The sequence below is a fragment of the Pleurodeles waltl genome, chromosome 7 (assembly GCF_031143425.1).
Source record: "Pleurodeles waltl isolate 20211129_DDA chromosome 7, aPleWal1.hap1.20221129, whole genome shotgun sequence".
In the NCBI taxonomy this organism is placed as follows: Eukaryota; Metazoa; Chordata; class Amphibia; order Caudata; family Salamandridae; genus Pleurodeles; species Pleurodeles waltl.
Window position 1 is genome coordinate 1,199,288,593 of NC_090446.1, and position 19,224 is coordinate 1,199,307,816.

Genomic DNA, 19,224 nt, shown 5'->3' on the forward strand with positions numbered 1-19,224 from the left:
GGCAAGTGATTTCACAAAAATAAAATGCACTGTTAATAGCTGAGAGGCCAAAAAACAGAACCAATGACGCACAGCTCGTGAGCTGTAAAGCCGAGTCAAGGTACCAACCGCTTTACAGTCCATTCACACACCTTTCATACATGACGTGCACAAGACCATTCCCGCCGCCAGCCGTGGGCCCAGCATATTACAACACTCGCATCAACAGACCGTGCCGTTCATGGGCCCATCACTTTAATATGCCCACATGCCTGATACAGTAATCACACCACTGATGGGATTCTTTGGATTGGTGTTTGGCTAGCAGTGTGTTGTAGTGGCCAACAGCAAGTCACCATGCACACTGCCAGCCAAGCGCCACTCCATGCACACTGCCAGCCAAGCGCCACTCCATGCACGCCGTCATCACTTTTTTTTTTTTTTTAAACAACAAAGAAACCACTAACTAATTATAAATAACTACAAACACAAAAGATCTAACTAAATGCATGACCGTAATGCCAACCGTGAAACCGAACAAATGAAAATATAAAACGGGCAGTATACGCTTATGGTAGTTGCCAAAAATTCTTTTGGGAGTAGTAACTCCTGAAACTGCCAGCCACACACAGCCCGGGCTTTGAAGGATAATCCGGGCAGTACATCCGACTTTACCTCCGGATACCTCTTCGGGCACAGACTCTTCATTTCTTAGTGGGCAAGTCTTTTTTGGGAGTGGGAGGGATGTGATCAGGAAAGTGGTGATCTTTAAATCTAGCCACATCCTCCACCACTGCTTCTCTAGGAACTCTTGCCTGTTCCACCACAGTAAGGCTGTCTATCACAGACTCCTGAAATTTAACAAATTTCATCCTTGACTCAGGGGAACAATCCTTGAACACAATAAAAACATTAAAAGTTGCTAAATGGAAGATATGTATAGCCAACTTTGTATTCCAAATGTAAGACTTACGAAGAGCAGTGTAAGGTTCCAACCTCTGATCTACGCTGTCAACACCACCCATGTGCTAATTTTAGTCCAGAATGCACACAGGTTTGCACACTTCGGCAACCTGACCCCAAACAGTCACAGGGGAAGTACGGTCATCATGGATAGTAGTCAGCATGTACACATCGCTCCTGTCTGCCAATTTCTGAGCTAGCCGCTCGTTATTACGCAAGGCACTGCACTGTCCCCGCTCAAGTTTTTTACATAGAAGCTCCCTTGGATAGCCTTTTCAGTTAGAGCAGATCGTGCCACAAGCCACAGTGTCCACTCTGAACAATTCCCTGTACAACTGCATTCCAGTGCAGATGTTATCTACATACAAATGGTGACCTTTGTTAAATAGTCACACAAAATGTTCTCAGTAAGTCCAAAAGTGGGCGGACAACCGGGGGGGGGGGGGGGCAATACTGGAATCCCTACCAGTGTAGACCCGGAAATTATACACACATCCTGTACTACTTTCAGACCGCATATACATCTTAATTCCATACCGTGCCCTCTTGCGAGGAATGTACTCCTTAAAAAACAAATGCTCCTTGAACAGGACCAAAGACTCATCTACAGATATTTCTTTCCCTGGAACCATAGACCTCTGAAAACCGACCTACAAAATGATCAAGGACAGGCTTAATCCATTGTCAACAAAATGCAGCATCCGAAGAAGAAGCAAATACCGATTCCGAGTCATGGTTGCAGGAATTATAGCCGTTGCCATTGAGGGACTAGTAGACCAATAAGAAGCCGGTGACGGCTTCTTCATCAACCCCAATAAAAAAGTCAAACCCAATAACTTTTTCAACTCTTGCAGATTTGTGGGAACCCACTGGGTAGCGCTAGACTGTGGCCTAAGTCGGGCAGCGTTGTCCCTCAAATACTGCTCCACATACAAATTAGTCTGCTCAACAATCTCTTCCAAAATTACATTGTCTATAAATAACTGAAAGAAATTGACGGGCAAAACGTTTTCTGTATTCACTGTACACCCTGGGAGACCAGTAAAGGCAGGCAACTCTGGCTATTCCAATGGGAAACCTTTCAGCCCCAGGCTGCTGCACTATTGGCACATCAGTGTTCTCCTATAAAACAGGCCCTTAATCTGCACTGACAGTGGCTTCCTCATCAGAAGATTCCTCTCGGGCAGAAAATTCACTGCCAGAATCTCCCACTTGCTCGTCTGCCTCAGATGCAGAGTCAGTCTCATAATCATGATCAGAAGAACACTCAAAAAGCATATCAACAACCTGCTGAGCGGTCACTCTGTGGCTATCCATGATCCTTTCTAAAAAGTGTAACTTAACAAACGCGCCAACAACAACCAGCACTGTCTAAAATAAGTAATTAACAAAGTGTGGCTTTATCACAAAGAGTTATGTACTCAAAAACTATACCACTCACTTGTCTGAAAAAGCTAGCCTAACCAGCAAGTACTCTGCAAAGACACAGCAATCACCAATGATATGCCACTAAAAAGAAAAAAGAAAAGCAAATTAGACATAAGACAACACAAACATCAATGTGCACAAATCTAAGGACAATTTCACACACCTGCATTTAGTACACCACCTACAAACATGTCATTCATGCATGGCAACAATACTCTTTTGGGGTTAATTGTTTTTCTTACTTAAAATATGCAACTACGGAAACTGCAGGTCAACAACTGTCAAAACCGCAAGGAGCCGCATCAAAAGAAGCAAAAGCTGTGGACTAGAACAAAATGGAGAAATAAACTGTTATAGTGCAAATGCAAATACTTTGCCAGTTGATAACATTTAGACATTTTCCCTGGTGTCTAGTGGTTTCTGCCCCCCTTGTGGGCAGATGGGCCTACAAAAAATAGGCCATTCTGGCCTGTGGGGGGAGGGGAGTAGCCAACAGTTGTGTGCCCCCTTGTTTAACCTAGCCCAAGGGGCTGCCCCCCCCCCCCACACACAAAAAAAACAAACTTAAAAAAAATCCCTGGTGTCTTCTTGGCTTCTGATGGGCCTAAAAAAAATAAGCTGATCTTCCTCCCAAGGGGGGCTGGAATGGACATCAGTAACGCCCCCCACAAAACACACACACACAAGATCCCTGGTGCCTAAGTGGATTCTGCCCCCCTTGGGGGCAGCTGGGCATAAAAGAAAAAATAGGACGATTGGGGGCAGAAATGCCCAACAATTCTGTGCCCCCCAACATAAAAAAAAACAAAGAAAAAAGAATCCTTGGTGTCTTGGTGGCTTCTGTCCCCAAAAAACAAAATAGGCTGATCTGCCCCCAAGGGGGACAGAAATGTCCATCAATCATATGCCCCTTTTTTTGTAAGGGGGGGGGAAGCAGGAGGTTGGGGGGGGCACCCACAAGAAACAAAAATCCTCCCTCTTCTTCCTCTCTTCCTCCCTTCCTTCCTTCCTTCCACTTCCTCATTCCTCCTTCCTCTTCTTCTTCCTCTTCTTCTTCCTCTTCTTCTTCCTCTTCTTCCCTTTCTCGCCAGTATTGAGGCAAGTACTTTATTTGTGCACATAGGCCCTAGCTCAAGTAGTGGAAAAGGTAATCAGCTGCGACCTTCAACTCCTCTGCCCACATCTGCTGGTCCTTCCCAACTTTCTTAATTACACCATAATCGATTACAAAAACGGCAGCAATGCTTCAGAGTGGGCTGAGGGACACAAAACGTACATATTTATCAAGCACATTACAACAATACTTAACATCACGCAGTCTATAAATCAGGTTGGTGGACCTTCAGTTTGCCAGAGAGGGTACTCCGTCAATTTTGTGATGGAGTACCCTCCCTGCTAAACTCTAAATCAAGTGCAGACGATCTAAATGCAAGGTTCAAAAACATTGATCTAAAATTCTGTACTATGTAAATGCAGAGAGAAACAAAATAGAAAACTTTTTTGTTGGGACACAAATATTCAAGAGTCTGTGTACTGGAAAAACAAATTAATGTAAATACAATTTAATCGAAAATAATACAAGAAGACACAAGCACTGCTTAAAAACAAAAGCGTGTTTTAGAAGAAAACAAGTTGTGGACCTGTAATAAAAAGTGATTATAAATTGGGATGGGTCGTAGTCCAACTCGAGTAATAAAGTCACTCACATGTTGGTTCCAGGCAAAGATTTCAGTAATTTAAATCTAAGCTCAACCCCTATTAGCTATGGCACAGAGCAGAGAACCTTAACTTAGAGAAAATGTCTAAAGCATTTAGAAGTACCCAAACAGTGGGGGGGAAAACCCCACTCCAATTTATAACAATTGGGAAAATGTAATAAGCAAAATGACAAACATATCCAATAAGGGGAACACGGATATTAAATTTGAAAGGTTTAAGAGAAAAAAGGACAAAGAAAAAGTAACTGTTCGCATGTGATTGGGACCTAGGCGTGATTTCAGGGTGACTGCGATGGAGGGTGTTAGGATTGGTCAAGCAGGTTTGTCCTGGTCAGAGATTTTATCGTAGGACTTGGTCTCAAAAATGGAAGTCGAAATCCCCCAGTAGGACAAGGTTGCAGGCTGTATCCAAAGAGGTCCTCTTGAAGCCTGATAGCTGTTGGATATGGACCCACATATCAGCCAGGTACCTGTTGTCCAATTAAAGTTTCTAAGTTTGGACTTCTTTTTTTTTTTTTTTTTTTTTTTTTTTTGGTGCTCAAATTTCTTCAGCCGATCAAGGCTGCTTGCTGCATCCGATAGCTTCCACAAGGACAGGTTTCTTCTCATTCAGAGTGTTGGACTTGGCCCCTCTGCATGGTCACCCCCAGACCTTTTGCCTTAACCCTTCAGTTTTCTGAACCTATTTTTGTTGCCTTTTAAGATTGCACACTTTACCACTGCTAACCAGTGCTAAAGTGCTTGTGCTTGCTCTCCTTTAATTACTCCTTAATTCACGTTCGATATACTGCATAAATACGTTACACATTGCCTCCAAGTTAAGCCTGACTGCTTTTGTGCCAAGCAACCATAGGGCTAAACATGGATTCATTTGGGGTTTACTTGGGTTTCACCCTGACAAGACTTGTGGTTGCTGCTTGAGTAGGGGTTCCCTCCCTCAACCATTAACCTTGTTTCCTAAATTGGTATTTACTGGTGAGATCTAGGACTTGTGTTTTTGCAGTGCCAAACAGTGTTTTTGTGTAATACTAAACTCCCAGATAAATAATTGTATATGATTGAGTTTCTTTTAAATTCTCCTTGATTGGCTCATTTGCTTATTCCAAATTTACCCTCACTCTACCTGACAGTGACCTTACCTGCAGAACTCAAATTCAAGGTCATCAACCTGGAGAGCTACATTGTGGCTGAGTACAAGGAGTTCTGTAAGGAAAGTGGACTTCCAGCCAAAAAGGGCACCAAGGCATTGGATCTTCAGAAGGCTCTGAGGTCCTAGGTGGAGGTTCACAACTGACCGCAGCAGAGGACTGAGATGAAGCAGATGAAATGGAGGGGAAAGCGGGAGACCTGGGTGCACAAACTGAGATGTAGCACGGGGGAGGGCGGTAACTTATCTTCTGAATTGGAAGTATAGCCCCACCACCAAGAGCAAACATCTATGTGTCTTCACAAGGCCTGTCCCCAGAGGAACTGCCAGACAGGCATGCTGAAAGGGAGTTAAGCTACAAATGACCAAAGTTAAGATCAAGGAAAAGACACAGGTAGTGGAGGAGAAACTGACCTTTGAGCAACTGGGTATTGAAAAGAGTCTCAGAGAGCTGGATATCATACCCAGACAAGCAGAGTTTAGCAGTAATGGCAACAGCATACCCAGAGTGTCTGAGGTGGGAAGGAAAGTGGTTCGCAAACACCTTCTGAAGCAGAAAGGAGGTGGGTGGTGGCCCAGGGCGTCCCATTTCCCATCCCGTTGCTTTGGGTGTTCCTAACAAGGACACAAGCATAGAGACTCTGACTTAAAAAGAAAAATAAAAAATAAAAAAATCCCTCTTGTCGGACCTTTAAAGGAGTGGCCTGTGTGGCCTTAGGTCTAAGTAGTCCCCAGGGGTAGGTGAAAGCCCATGCCCTAGCCTCCCTTAGTTGGTAGTTCAGAAAGTGAACTGGTGATCACTGAGGGTGGGAGGTGTCATTTCCACCAGGTTGAACTGCATGGGGTCCCTGTCCCTGCTCTGAGGGATATTGGGGCCAGCCAGACCATGTTAGTGAAAAGGCTGGTTTTGCCAGAGCAGTACACCGGGCATGGTGTTCAGGGTAACTCGGGCCCATAAGCAGGTATCCTTGGAATGGGGTGGAGTGATGAACCCGAGGAGGGTCATAGTTAATCTCCAAATTAATATAGACTGCATTCTTGGGGGGGCTATTGAGTAGCCACCGGAGTCAGGAGAGCTGGGAGAGGAGGCTGTCCAGGGTGTCCTGAAACTTTGGATTTCTAGGTTTACTACTCCCAATTGAAGGGTACATGAGCTAGATGAAGGGAGATCGAGGGGCAGGGTACAGACCCTGGGCTGAAAAACTAGTCTCAGGATATGACCACGGGACTGGTGGGAGGCAGAGTAGAAGTAGGGTGCCTAATATCTGGGATTGTTGTCTCTTACGCTCAAACAATTCAGAGGTCAGAGAACCCTGAATGGCCTGGGGCCTTGCTCTTGACACTGACAGCTGTCAGCTGCCTCTGTTGGTTGGAGTCCTTGTGGGCAGAATTTTCCTTGAGTTGGGTTCAGAAATATGATCCAAGGTGCGGAATGGATCACATCACTTTGTTTGCTATGGTGATACTGTCTGCCTCCTGTGATGCATCTGTGAGCAAGTTAAGGTGAGGTGCCTCACAGATTGGGTCCACAACTGAGGGGAAAGGGTTCTCCATGGGTCAGGTCAGTTGCTCAGGAGATTGTACTCCGAGGGATCCAACTGAGTTCAGAAGGGCACATGTTCTATTGCCTAAGCAGGGAAGCACATCAAGGTTAACTAATCTACCCTGGCTTTTGACTGGAGGGTGGTTGTGTTGGAATGGCCCTCTCTGCAAGGTCATCCCCTACTTTTTTCTGTAACCCTCCTATTTTCTGGACCTGTTTTTTTGGCCTTTAAGAGACTGCGCACTTCCGTGCTAAAGTACTTGAGCTCTCTCCTTTAAGCATAGTGAAATTGGCCTACACCCAGGTGGCAAATATAATTTACTTTTAAGTTCCTAGTAAAGTGGTACTACATGTACTGCCTGTAAATTAAATGCTACTAGTGGGCCTGTTGCACTTATTGTGCCATCAACTTAGGTAGCCATTTAAGCATGTCTCAGGCATACCATTGCAGCCAATGTGTGCAGTTTAAACTGCCACTTTGACCTGGCAAACTAAACCTTTTGCCAGGCCTAAATTCCTGTTTGACATATGTCACCCCTAGTGTATGCCCTAAACAGCCCACAGGGCAGAATGCAATGTATTTAAAAAGCTGGGCATGTACTTTTAACTTTTACTTGTCCTGGTAGTAAAAAAAAAAAACTCTTGCATTCGTTTTCACTACTGAAAGGCCGGCCTCTCCTGTAGGATAACATTGGGTTACCTTATTACATTTAATAAGTGATGACTTTCAATTGGGAGCAGGTAGGAATGCCAAGCTTGGTCTATAAAGAATTGTAATTTTAAAAACTCTTTAATGGTAAAGTTGGATTTTAAGTCATAGTTTCGGAAATGGCACTTTTAGAAAGTTGCATTGTCTTGTCCCATCCATTTGGTGTCTGCAGCCTGTATCCTGGGTCACATGACTAGGTGTAGTTGGCAGTTGGTCTTTGAGTATTGCTCCCAGACAGTGAGACACAAAGGGGGTCGCAGGATGGGTCACTTCTGACTTGATAGGGTGGCAGGGCTGTCACCTCTCACACTTGTACATCACAAAGACCCTGCCTCCGCACACTCACAAAGGGTTTCACACTAATCTAGTGGTTCCTATCTACGTGCCATGGCACCCCAGTGCACCATGAAAAATAGCCAGGGGCACCGCAAACAGATGCACACAGCAGGCTAGGTACAGCAGTATTGATAATGCTTTAACCATGCACTTCATTCCAAGCTGCATAATAAATCAATAGTATTGCAAACTGCTTCAAATGTGATTAGCTCTAAAACTAGGTTTGATGCACGGCAATAAACGCTAGAGGGTACTGTTGCCTATGATAGGTTTGCTTTCTTCTCTTTCTTGTTGATAATCTAGCAGCTTCTTCTAGGACTGCAGAGCTGCTAGATGAGTATTTCGAATCTAAATTGAACACTAGTTTGTCATTTTGTCTTTGCACAAGCTCATAGCACCATTTAGGAAGATTGTTGAGCATGTAAAAGAAAATGGCATTTACTATCACAAATTGGGTAACATGGGAAGAAATATTGACAATACGAAGAGCACATGAGCACTGTGTTTCCCTTACGTGCAGAACCTTTGTTGATAAAACAATTTAACTGGTACTTACTAGTGGTCTATTATAACGGGGATATGGATTTTTGTTTTGGGTGTCTGCACGGTAGCGTGATATTTGTGTTAAGTTCAGTGGGCAGCTTTAGAATGAGGACCTCCGCTATTGGGCTTTTCGAGTATATTTTTATATTCAGAGGCACTTGGAGTGTTTGCAGGGTGGGAACTAATAAAGTGTCATTTTCTATTGCTGCTGGTTGCAGCTCTCTAGCGATGTCTATTCATTCTATCTGTGCTCTGGCTTCCTTACCAACATATTTATGCAAATTTGCCCACTGATGCATGGTGACCAACGTCTGCTTCAGCGAGTGCAGCGTCACCGATGACAAACTTCAATGCACAGAGTCTACAAAGATCTTCAACCAGGGATATTATTCTGAATGCTACACTTACTTTTCCTAGTCTTAGCTTTTAGAGCGTCAAATCAACAACCTTAGCACATTCCTACTTGAGACGCTCAACCAGTAATCCAATTTCCTACAGAGGGCCTGCCGAAATGTATTGCTGTTACAGAGAGTCTCTTTGTGGGAGGAACTGGTTTCTTCTGTTCAGTAAAGTTGGTCCGTGGCCTGATCGGCCCAAGTAATTGGCCCGGTTCTTCCAGCGGCTGGAAGTCCAAAGATTCTCTGTCACAACTGTTCAGATATTGACACAACCAAGGGTCCCAGGCCTTCAGGGACCAGCAAATAGGTGATCAAGTGTTGCTTCACAAGGGGCCTCCAGCAGGGGCCAATCTAGGTCAGGGAAAAGACCTCTTGTAGGGTGTTGTGTCCTTGTAGCCACACGGCTTCAAGTCAGTTTCTTTGTCCTGGGTACAAGTGGGAACAATCCAGCTGTTTAGGTCTCCCACAAGTCTCAAACAGCAGGTGCAGCACTTCTGTTCTTCCACTGGTCCTGAAGTGTTCCGAGGAGGACGCCTTAGGGGCTACATTTATGGTTGGCACGCGAGAACCAGGTGGGTTGTTGCCATTGTTTGCCCGCCCCTGTGGAGACATCCTTGTGCCCTTCCTGGGGTGGGACTACGCCCCCCAGCATACCCTGAGGCAAAAGGAGGAGCAAGGATGTGCTGAAAAACCTCAGAGATTTCCCGCGACATGAGATCCAGGCGGGTTGCTGCCATTGTTTGCCTGCACCTGTGAGACATCCTTGTGCCCTTGCTGGGGTGTGGACTATGTCCCCCAGCATACCTTGAGGTGGAAGGAGATGCCAGGAAGCGCTGAAAAGCACCCGAGACTTCCCAGGATGTGAGCAGGACATACCCAGGTGTGGGCCCTGACGAAGACCGGGCTTGTCTGCGCCTCATGGAGCCGGAGGAGGAAGCTGGGCTGAGCCACCCCTGTGACGCAGCCACTTGCCCTCTATTGCAACACTGGGTAAGCCACATCCCATTTATTGTTGTTATTTATCTTGGTATTATAGACAAACGTAAGACTCCATGGAACACTGGGCCCAGCCCCCACGCAAAAACCACAAGCATTGATGCAATGCTGGAGAGAGAAATAAGGGTTATATCAACTGAAACTGCTTTGTCTGATCGCCGATTATTCCTAGGGTGCAATTGCGGTAGTGGTGGAAATTGGAAGGGGTCTGATGCGCTCACACTTTTAACTGGTAGCCAAGTGACGGGTACTGCTGGGGCAGCATCCGGGGACATACTTTTGAACTATTCTGAGAGTGAGCATATATTTTCTATCCTTGAGACTGCAACAAATGACGCTTTTTGCACATGATCAGTCCAAACGACTTTTGATGACCAATCCATCCCCTGAACTGAGTGCAAAACAGAAGAAACCAAATAATCAGACACACCAGTTAAGTGCTAAACCTAAGCAGTTATCCAGAGAGAAGGGTCTGGCTTTGAGAAGTGCCAATGAAATCCCTATAGAAGAAATTAGTGCCAAATTTGGAGATGGTTTAGAAAAGCACCTAAGGCCATTATCAGGTCAGTTAAGCGCCATAGAAACTCATTTGGCATCTCTGCCTGTCCCTTATAACTTTGAGGCTAGTGCCTTTGGGAATGCAGGGGCCCTTGATGAGCCCGTATACTTTCACAGATATAGAGCAATTATATCAAGGCATCCCGCCCAGAAGCAATCGAAAGTTTGTAACTCAAAACTGCCAAGCACTGCGATCGTTGCATCAAATAAAATTGAGACCATTGTTGATGCTGCTCCTCATGCCCTGAATCCAGGAATGTCAGGCTGCGGTCATACTTCCGACAGTCACTCTTCATTAAATATTGCTAGTAAAGCAAATTGGACTCTAGATAAAAAGGATGACATTGTTTGTAACACCACATTTCTCACCCTCCCACTGGATACATATCTGCAATATCTTGGATTTGGCGGGGTGTTGCCCCTGAGGGAAAAGCAATCAGAGTCCTGGGAACAGGCTCATAACAAAGTGCTCTACTGCCTTGACGGGTAAAAAAAAAACCTTTTGCACCCTCTGTGCAAATGAAATTTTAATGACACAATGAGTAAGCTGGATTGCCCCCCTAAAAAAAGACATACAAGGAGACTGTATAGTTGTAAACTTTAAACAACGTAGTACTGTGGAGAAATTGTTGGGCACGAAAAACTCGACAAGGTGAATAGGATCCAACATTGTCACCTTACCCCTGGACTGCTTTTATAAACATCCCAGAAGGGAAGCATGCTGTCACTTATCATCTAGACCTTACCCCACTAATGCCTCAAAGCCTACTCGGTAACAATGGACAATCAGGTCTGTTTGACTACAACGAGATTGACTGACTTGGGGTGCCTAACCTTACAAAGGATATTGTCAGAAGGAATGGGTCAGGAGTGAAAAGTCCTCTTACTAGTGTACTACCACAGTCTTCCCATCAGGCACAATTTTGCATGAAAGCATTGAAACTGTTAGTAGATTTGTTACCACTACACAATCTTTTGACAAACGGCTCCAACTCGGTAGAGTGCAGCCCTCTTCGAATACTGAGCTGGAATCTTGCCAGGTTTTGCACAAAGATGGCTTCCCCGGATTGGCATACATTTATTAAATTTTATGATACATTGCTTTTTCAAGAAACCTGGGAGACCAACCCATAGTAGCAGAAGGTTACATGTGTTTTTGTTCCACCTACTCTGTCCCGTTCAGGACGTGTGTCTGGCATACATACTATATGGCTTAACTTGCTGCTTGGCTGCCATGCAGAGGCCGTAAATATTCATCAAAGGGAATGTCAAGTGGTTCTTCTAAAGGGGATTTGCCCATATACCTGGCAAATAGTTATAAAAATGATTATACAAATGTACCTAATCATTGCTTTTTGGCTTTGTTCAATTGTATCTCAGAAATTGTGATGAGAAGGACATTCAAAGCACAAAAACGTATATACCTTGCAGGGGATTTTAATGCCAAATTACTTAATGGTGGTACGGGTGTTTAACTGGATAGACAGGTAGCCATAGATGCAAGAGACGAAGAGCTAGAAGTCTTCCTCTTTACTCATGATTTATTTGATGCATTAGATGTGGATATCAACAATTTGAGGATGCCCACTATAGGGGGGAGAAATTGTGCCTCAATAATTGATTCATATATTTATGACTCGCAATCTCATTAACTTACTGCATTATAGAACTTTTATCAGCACAGATTTTGGAGACCACGACCAACTAGAAATAGCCCTTGATTTTTTTTTTTATTCAGGGCAAACTCTGAACCCTCTGTGGAGCATAGTAATTTGTCAATATCTACCGACAATCTTAGACTCCAATGGAGATTACCTGTCCCCTTGAAATACTTAGTTAAGGTAAACTCTGAGAATATAGATCTAGTCATGGGTTATCTGAACGAGGAAGTAGATGAGGAAAGGGAGATGGTTCATTGTTTTGTAGCTTTATGCTCTAGAATTCGAAAGTCCCTTTCCAAGCCTTCCAGACCATCACAGTAAGTCCTGCGCTTGTTTGAGCTGGAGTGCTAATCGCCTCCTCTGTAAGGGCATAAATGAGTCCCCTAGAGACAGGCTTGTCATAACCCTCCCTGTGGAAACGTTGTAAAACAGTGACGACACAAAGGCAGAACAAAGTCATTTCTCAACATTGGGCCACACTATCATGCGTGGCGTATACAAATGACCGCAAACAGTTTTGGAGAACAGTTTTAAGTGTCCACTTTCTAGAGCAAACACTGACTACCATCAATTCCCACATAAGCAGCTCCGCTTGGGAGCCCCATTTTTCCATGATTTGTCAGGCATCTGATCCCCCTTCAATGCTGTCCGTGGCATCGGACGTTCCATTACCATTACAGGCTTCAGTGCACGAAGTTACTATTGCCATACAGCAGAATAAGGGGGGGCAAAGCACCAGGCCCAGATGGTATCACAATTGATTTAATTAAATGTATAGTAGATCTATGGGCACATCTGTTGACAAATGTTTTCAACAGCTTAAGCCTTCAGACTACTCCCACATCATGGACGAGCTCGGTATTTGTCCCCATTTTTTAAAAGGGTGACTGTTCGAAGCTGCATTGTTACCACCCTATTTCTCTGATGACATTCCAGCAAAAATTCTTTGTAGGGTTCTCTATAATAGGATATTGGAATGGACCCAAGATAATAACATCATGAATCCATGTCAGTATGGGTTTCGTTCTCGTACTGGAAGTATTGAACAGTGCTTAGATTTAAATTTTATCATTAGAAAATATACAGTGGCCATACAATTCCCTATTTTTCTGGCTTTTATGGGCCTGGCGGTGGCCTTCGATTGTGTTAATCGGATAAAGATGTGGAAGCTGCTCTCTGAGATGGGACTAGATCCAAATGTAGTGCATTTGTTATCCGCATTGCCCACTAAACATGACTGTCCAGGTTAGGTTCAGCCCCAATGGTGAGTTATCAAATTAAATCTGTGTTAGTCAGTGAGTCCATCAAGGGTGTGCTCTTGCACCATTGTTATTTATTCTTTACATTGATAAATTAGCCTCTGAGGTAATGTTTAAGTACTCCTGATTTACCCAAAATTAATGGTGCCCGTTACTGGAAAAAATAAAAAACAAAGGTTACAGGGACTTTGTAGTTAGGCTCACATTTCACACAGACAAAGCCAGTGAAATTCTGCAGTTATAGTTACCTCACCTACCTATACCTTGTACCACAGTAATGCACTGCTTATGACCTCACATATTACATCACTCATGACATGGTCACTGACATCACTCATGACATCATCCAGCTGAAATTCTTTGGATGTATTGCTTTCACACGATCCCATATAATCACTCACCCGTGCAGCAACTCATACGCCCACTCAATTACCAATGCCGATACTCACACACTCAATGGCTAACCAATACAGTTACTCACACATCCACTCATTCTCCCATAAAGTCACTGGCACATCCACACACTTATGCAAAAACCTAGTGATGCATCCACTCACTCACCTATACAGGCACAGACTCACCCACCCACCCACTCACTGATACTGTCACAAATACACTCAGTCACTCACCCCTACCAACAAACATGCACCCCGTCACCTGTAAAGCCACTCCCACTCACCTCTATACAATCACTTACACTCACTGGATGATGTCATGAGTGATGTCAGTGACCAGGTCATGGGTGATGTAATATGTGAGGTCATAAGCAGTGCATTACCATTACAGGGGCGCAAATCAAAGTTAGCTGAGGTAACTCTAACTGCTGAATTTTACTGGTTGTGTACCTGTGAAATGTGAGCCTAACTATAACATCCCTGTAACCTTTGGATTTTTTAGTGAATTTGTAAGTTTAAAAAAAAATTTTATTTCCTAACTATAACGTCCCTGTAGCCTTTTTGTTTGTTTTTCAGTGAATTTCGAAGGTTTTTTAAATGTAGATAAATGCTATCACCCGGGCCTGGTTTCTGGCCACATTTCTGCAGTATTGATTAGAAACGAAATGCAAAGTAGGATAAAGTAATGCTAATAAAGAAAATAAGGGTTAGAATTTAAAAAGAAGAGAAAATATATTTTGATAAAACCAAAAGAAAGTTAATAATTTAAACATAACTATATTTACTATATTATTATTTTACATTTTTCAGGCTGTGTGGAGCCCAAAAAATCATGGAGGGTTGTACTCTATGGTTTTTAGTCCGATCACATAATCGGGACGGATCCGCGGACCCTAAGATTTTTTTTTTCTTCTTTTTTTTACCTTATAGTTATTTTAGTTTCAAGTGTGTGATTTTTTGTGTATTCCGGATCAGCAAAGAAAACGTTACATGGAGATTCTGCTATTTGATTTGTTAGATTTGGGCCACATCTAGTTTTGAACAGGACTGATTCCTAAAACAGTTAGTATTTCTCTGTTGTGAAAGGAAGGTGATTTTTGGAGATCTTCTTCAAAAAAATGTTTTGGATGGCTGAAGGCACTGCTACACCACCACCTGTAGAAGGTTTACATGGTGAAGAGGAGGAAGAACATACCCCTACAGGTGCACGAAAGAAGAGTGAGGTATGGTAAATATTTTTACCATACCTAGCACAGAGAAGATTGTTACAGCCCGATTAGTTAACTGCAAGCTGTGTGGCAAGGAATTGCCTTTTGGCACATCAGAAAAGTATAGGCATGGGACTTCTAGCATGTGTAACCATGTGCGCACAATTCATGAACGCACATATCACCGAATGATACGACAGACAGAAGGAGATTTAACTGCTGAAGGTGGCTCTTCATCTTCTGACTGTGCCCCTTTTGCAGCCATCCCTATGGAAGCCACATGCACCGAGTTAGGTCAAATGGTAGTATCCTGCGCCATCTGCCACACTTTGTTGCTTCAAACTTTAAAGATGTCTATTTCCCCCACCCCCTAAGTAAAAGAAGCACTGTTGCTAATTTTTGACAGCTTATTGTTTTAATAAAGTTATCTGCAGCACCATTGTGCTTTCAAAATGCAAATGTTTTGCATTTAGATTTTTCGAAAGTTTATTAATATTTTTTTGAAAATAAAAAAAGAAAGTTTTTCAACAAAAAATGGTTCTTAAAATCACCATTGAATGAAAGAGCTGTGTATAACTCATTGTTATTCTTTCTTTATTTTGTGTGTATTATGTGTAAAAAAATAAAAAAAAATAAAAGTCTGTATATAGTTAGTGTTCATGTGTGTTAGTGTGTATATGAGTGACTGTGTGAGTGAGTTAGTGGATGTATCACTGTGTACCTGTGTATGCTAGTGTATATACCTCAGTGTATGCCTCAGTGACTCCCTGGGTGTGTCACTGGGTGCGTCAGTTTGTGCCCGAGTGTGGCAGTTTATGTATCAATGTGTTCCTAGGTGTGTAAGTGTATGCATCAGTGTTTCCCTAGGTGTAACAGTGTATGCACAAGCGTGTGCATGGTTGTGCTAGTGTGTGCCAGGTTGTGTACGTGTGCGCCTGGGTATCTCAGAGTATGCATCAGTGTTTGCCTGGGTGTCTCGATGTATGTATCAGGTGTGACTGGATGTGTCAGTGTATATATCAGTTTGTCCCTGGGTGTGTCGATGTGTACAACAGTGTGTGACTGGCTGTCTTAGTGTATGCATGAGTCTGTGCTTGGGTGCCTCAGTTTCTGCCTGAGTCTGTGCCTGGGTGTGAGAGTGTCTGTTTTTGGTATGACATTGGGTGCGAGTGTCTATCTGTGTGTGGGAGTGGCTAAAGTGTTTATGGGTGTGGGAGTGTCTGTGTTAGAGTATCTATCTAGGTGTGAGAATGGCTTTAAGAGTGTCTGGAAGTGAGAGCGGTAGTCTGGGTGTTACAGTGGGTGTGAGACTGTATGGATGTGAAACTTGGTATAAGAACATCTGTGTGGGTATGAGACTGGGTGTGACTGTTGGTATGCAATACTGTGGCACCACCAGTTGTGTTTCCAAATGTCTCTTACAAAACTTGTACATATACGTATGTGGTTTTATCAACTAAACACACTTAAAGGGAACTGTTATTTATTGTCTAATTTTCATGACCAGCAAGTTATAAGAGTGTCCGAAAGGCACTGGAAATACCATGTAGTTGACCACATACTCTTTTTTTTAAAAAAATCGTCAAGAAATAAGGTGTACTAATCTCAGATTAATCTATCAGATTAAAAAAAATGCTGCAGCTCAAAATAAAAAAAAAATAAAAAAAAAAATACAGTGAAAAGTTGTAGAGATCGATTTAGGCAAATTTTGCTGATGGCCTTCTCTTGTCAAGTCTGCCACCTAGTGGATAATTATCTGATTGCAACTGAAATCACTTCGTTTGAGGAACACATGCATACATTTTCACAGACGGCTTTATTTTCCAGGTCATTAGTAGTGAATTTAAGTTTTGCAATTTTCTTAATTTTATTTGATAGATTCAGGTTGTGTTCAGAAGCCTTTAGGACAGAAGGAATGTTTATTAACCGGAGACAATCCCCATGAAAGAATGGTAACCTTTGAACATCAGCTAAAACTTAGAATTGAGGACAGCAGTGATCTGTGATGTCGCTGAAGAAATAACTGTTTCATATAAGCAAGGTCTGCTTGAAAGTTTGGTCTCACCTGATGACTTATAGTAAGGCGTTTATCAAATAAAAGGCTTCTACTGTCTGATAAGAACAGAAATGGTTGGCATCTGTAAGACACAAACAGTGCATGGATGTATTTTTGACCAGCACGTGTATTGGGAATTGTTTCCTGATGTGTTTTCTGGAGAAAAAAAAAGTATACATGTAGTTACTGTATCCAAACACTGCTCACCAGTATACATTGAACTCTGTAATAATAGAAGGCTAGTGGTTCAGACTCCTTTTCACGTGAACTCCTGTGCTGAGACTACAAAGATTTGGGTTTATTCCAGTTTTGATGGTGTTCGAAAATAGCACTGAGATGTAATACTTGTATATTGGAAGAGAGATTGAGCAAGCAGGAGCACGCAGCATGAACTGAACCCTCTTTGTATGCTTAAAATGTAGTTGTTAAAGCCAGATGCAATGATGCCCTCTTTATTGCCGTTTGAAGAATGTCTGAGTTGGCCCCGCAGATCACTCCCACTCTTCTCTATTGGGCACAAACACACGTTCGCCCTATCCCTTGTTGAACATGTGTAATAAGATGTATAGGATAATGCACACTTGATCGGCTCATGTTACACGCTGGAAAATCATGCAGAACCAGCAATGCCATAGATTTGTGGCCAGATATTTAGAAGCGGCAACAACATACCCTCGAAAAATAGACTCAAAGGACAAACCAGGAAAGATGGGCCCAATTAGCCTGTTTAATTGAGATGGACTAGATCTCGGACGTTGGGCACAGGGTTTCTTTTGTGGCCCCACTCTCTCAGGGCTTAAAGTTGGTCACACTAGAACAATTGAACAGTAGTAGGAAAGGAGGTGACATCTAAGCTTGTGAAGGTGAAGTCAATCCTGATACTGTTGCATTAGTACGTGTGATCTTATAATCTCACTTCTTTCTTTCTCACTCAGGCTGTGGTCATCATGGGTGTCGTTCTGCAGGGTGCAAACCTGTATGGCTATGTCAAGTGTAAAGTTGGCAGCAGGAAGAATTTAACTAGTATAGCTACTGGTTATATCGGAAGTCACTTTTTACGCCAGGTAAACATTGTCTTGGTACACATCAAGAGTTCGCCTAGCTGTGTTTTAACTATAGTGGAAGGAATTACCTTTGTTTGCTTAAAGCATGATACATATGGGATCACATATCTCACACATTATCTTAGAGTGATAATGCAAGTCACTTAGGAGTTCTGTGACTGTTTACAGAAATGAAGCCAAAGGCGAAGTTCTTTATAAGGTCAAGGAAATACAAGGTGATTCGCAATATCCTTTCAATGTATGGTAGAGGGTATTTTTTCAGATAACACTTGTTGCGCAGTCACTGTTCCCACAAATCGCTTAAATCCTTGTTGTCTTTCGTGTGAAAGTGATAGTGTGGTTGCAAACGTAAAGAATAAAAGCAGAATGTATATTGTGAAATTAAACATGCCAAAAACAGCTAGCACTTTTTGTTGCCAAAAAATAAATAAAATGTCTAATGTAAATCAGATTTAATACAAAAAAAGCTCAATGTGTAGAAACATGTAGAACAATTCTATATTTTCTGTCATGACCTATCACATCCAAAAACAACAATCATTTTGCCATAAATGCATCCTTTCTGCTGATCATTGGTCATTTTAGAAAGGCAGATCAAAAAAGCCATTTATCGTTTTTGTTGTTTACATTGAAGCTGTAATTTGTGCTCTGTGACATGCCTTGCACCTTGGCTGCTGGCAGCAGGCATTATGATGGCACAACTCATCTGTGATAACGTTTTACATTTGAGCAGCTTTGTCATTTTCCTATTACAGAGGACAGGAGAGGTCATAATTCAACTGTAATAAGGAAATTAGAGATGGGCTTTTCTAAAGGGATTTCAGGCTCCCATTTATTATAAATAGCATTCTTCATTGTGAAGGGTATCTGCACCTTGCACAAACTAAACAAAGCAATCACCAAACCTTTAAAAAAAGACGGACAGTGACAACAGTAAAGAAGTTAACTGTGCAGTGCAGCCATCTGTACTTCTGTCGGTACAAGTATAGCCCAACCACAAATTCAAAAAACCCTACTTAGGTGATGAATGCTTCTGTATGTGTGTGTTTTTTTTTTTATGTTTTGTGTTTTTTTCTTTTACGGCCGAAGTGCTGCTGTTGGCAAAGGTTACATTTCTGAGTAAACTATACTTATTCCCAGTGTTCTGGGCTTGCCAAATTATTTCACTTTCGAAGGAAGTACAACCGTGCGTTGTTAATGCAGCTGAGAAAGCTCGAAATGGTAACATTTGTTAACTGCATTTGCATCTGCATCGCTGATGTT

The 19,224-nt window shown here is 42.7% G+C and overlaps 1 protein-coding gene across 3 annotated transcripts in view; it reads left to right on the forward strand.

The window, feature by feature from the left end:
- LOC138246099 (Golgi apparatus membrane protein TVP23 homolog B-like) overlaps positions 1–19,224 on the forward strand; it is a 66,031-nt gene that overhangs the window by 37,307 nt on the left and 9,500 nt on the right. For all 3 annotated transcript variants that reach the window (XM_069200340.1, XM_069200338.1, XM_069200337.1), the window contains one exon: positions 17,833–17,961. In XM_069200340.1, coding sequence (XP_069056441.1) covers positions 17,833–17,961 — 129 coding nt within the window. The remainder of the gene's footprint in view (positions 1–17,832; positions 17,962–19,224) is intronic.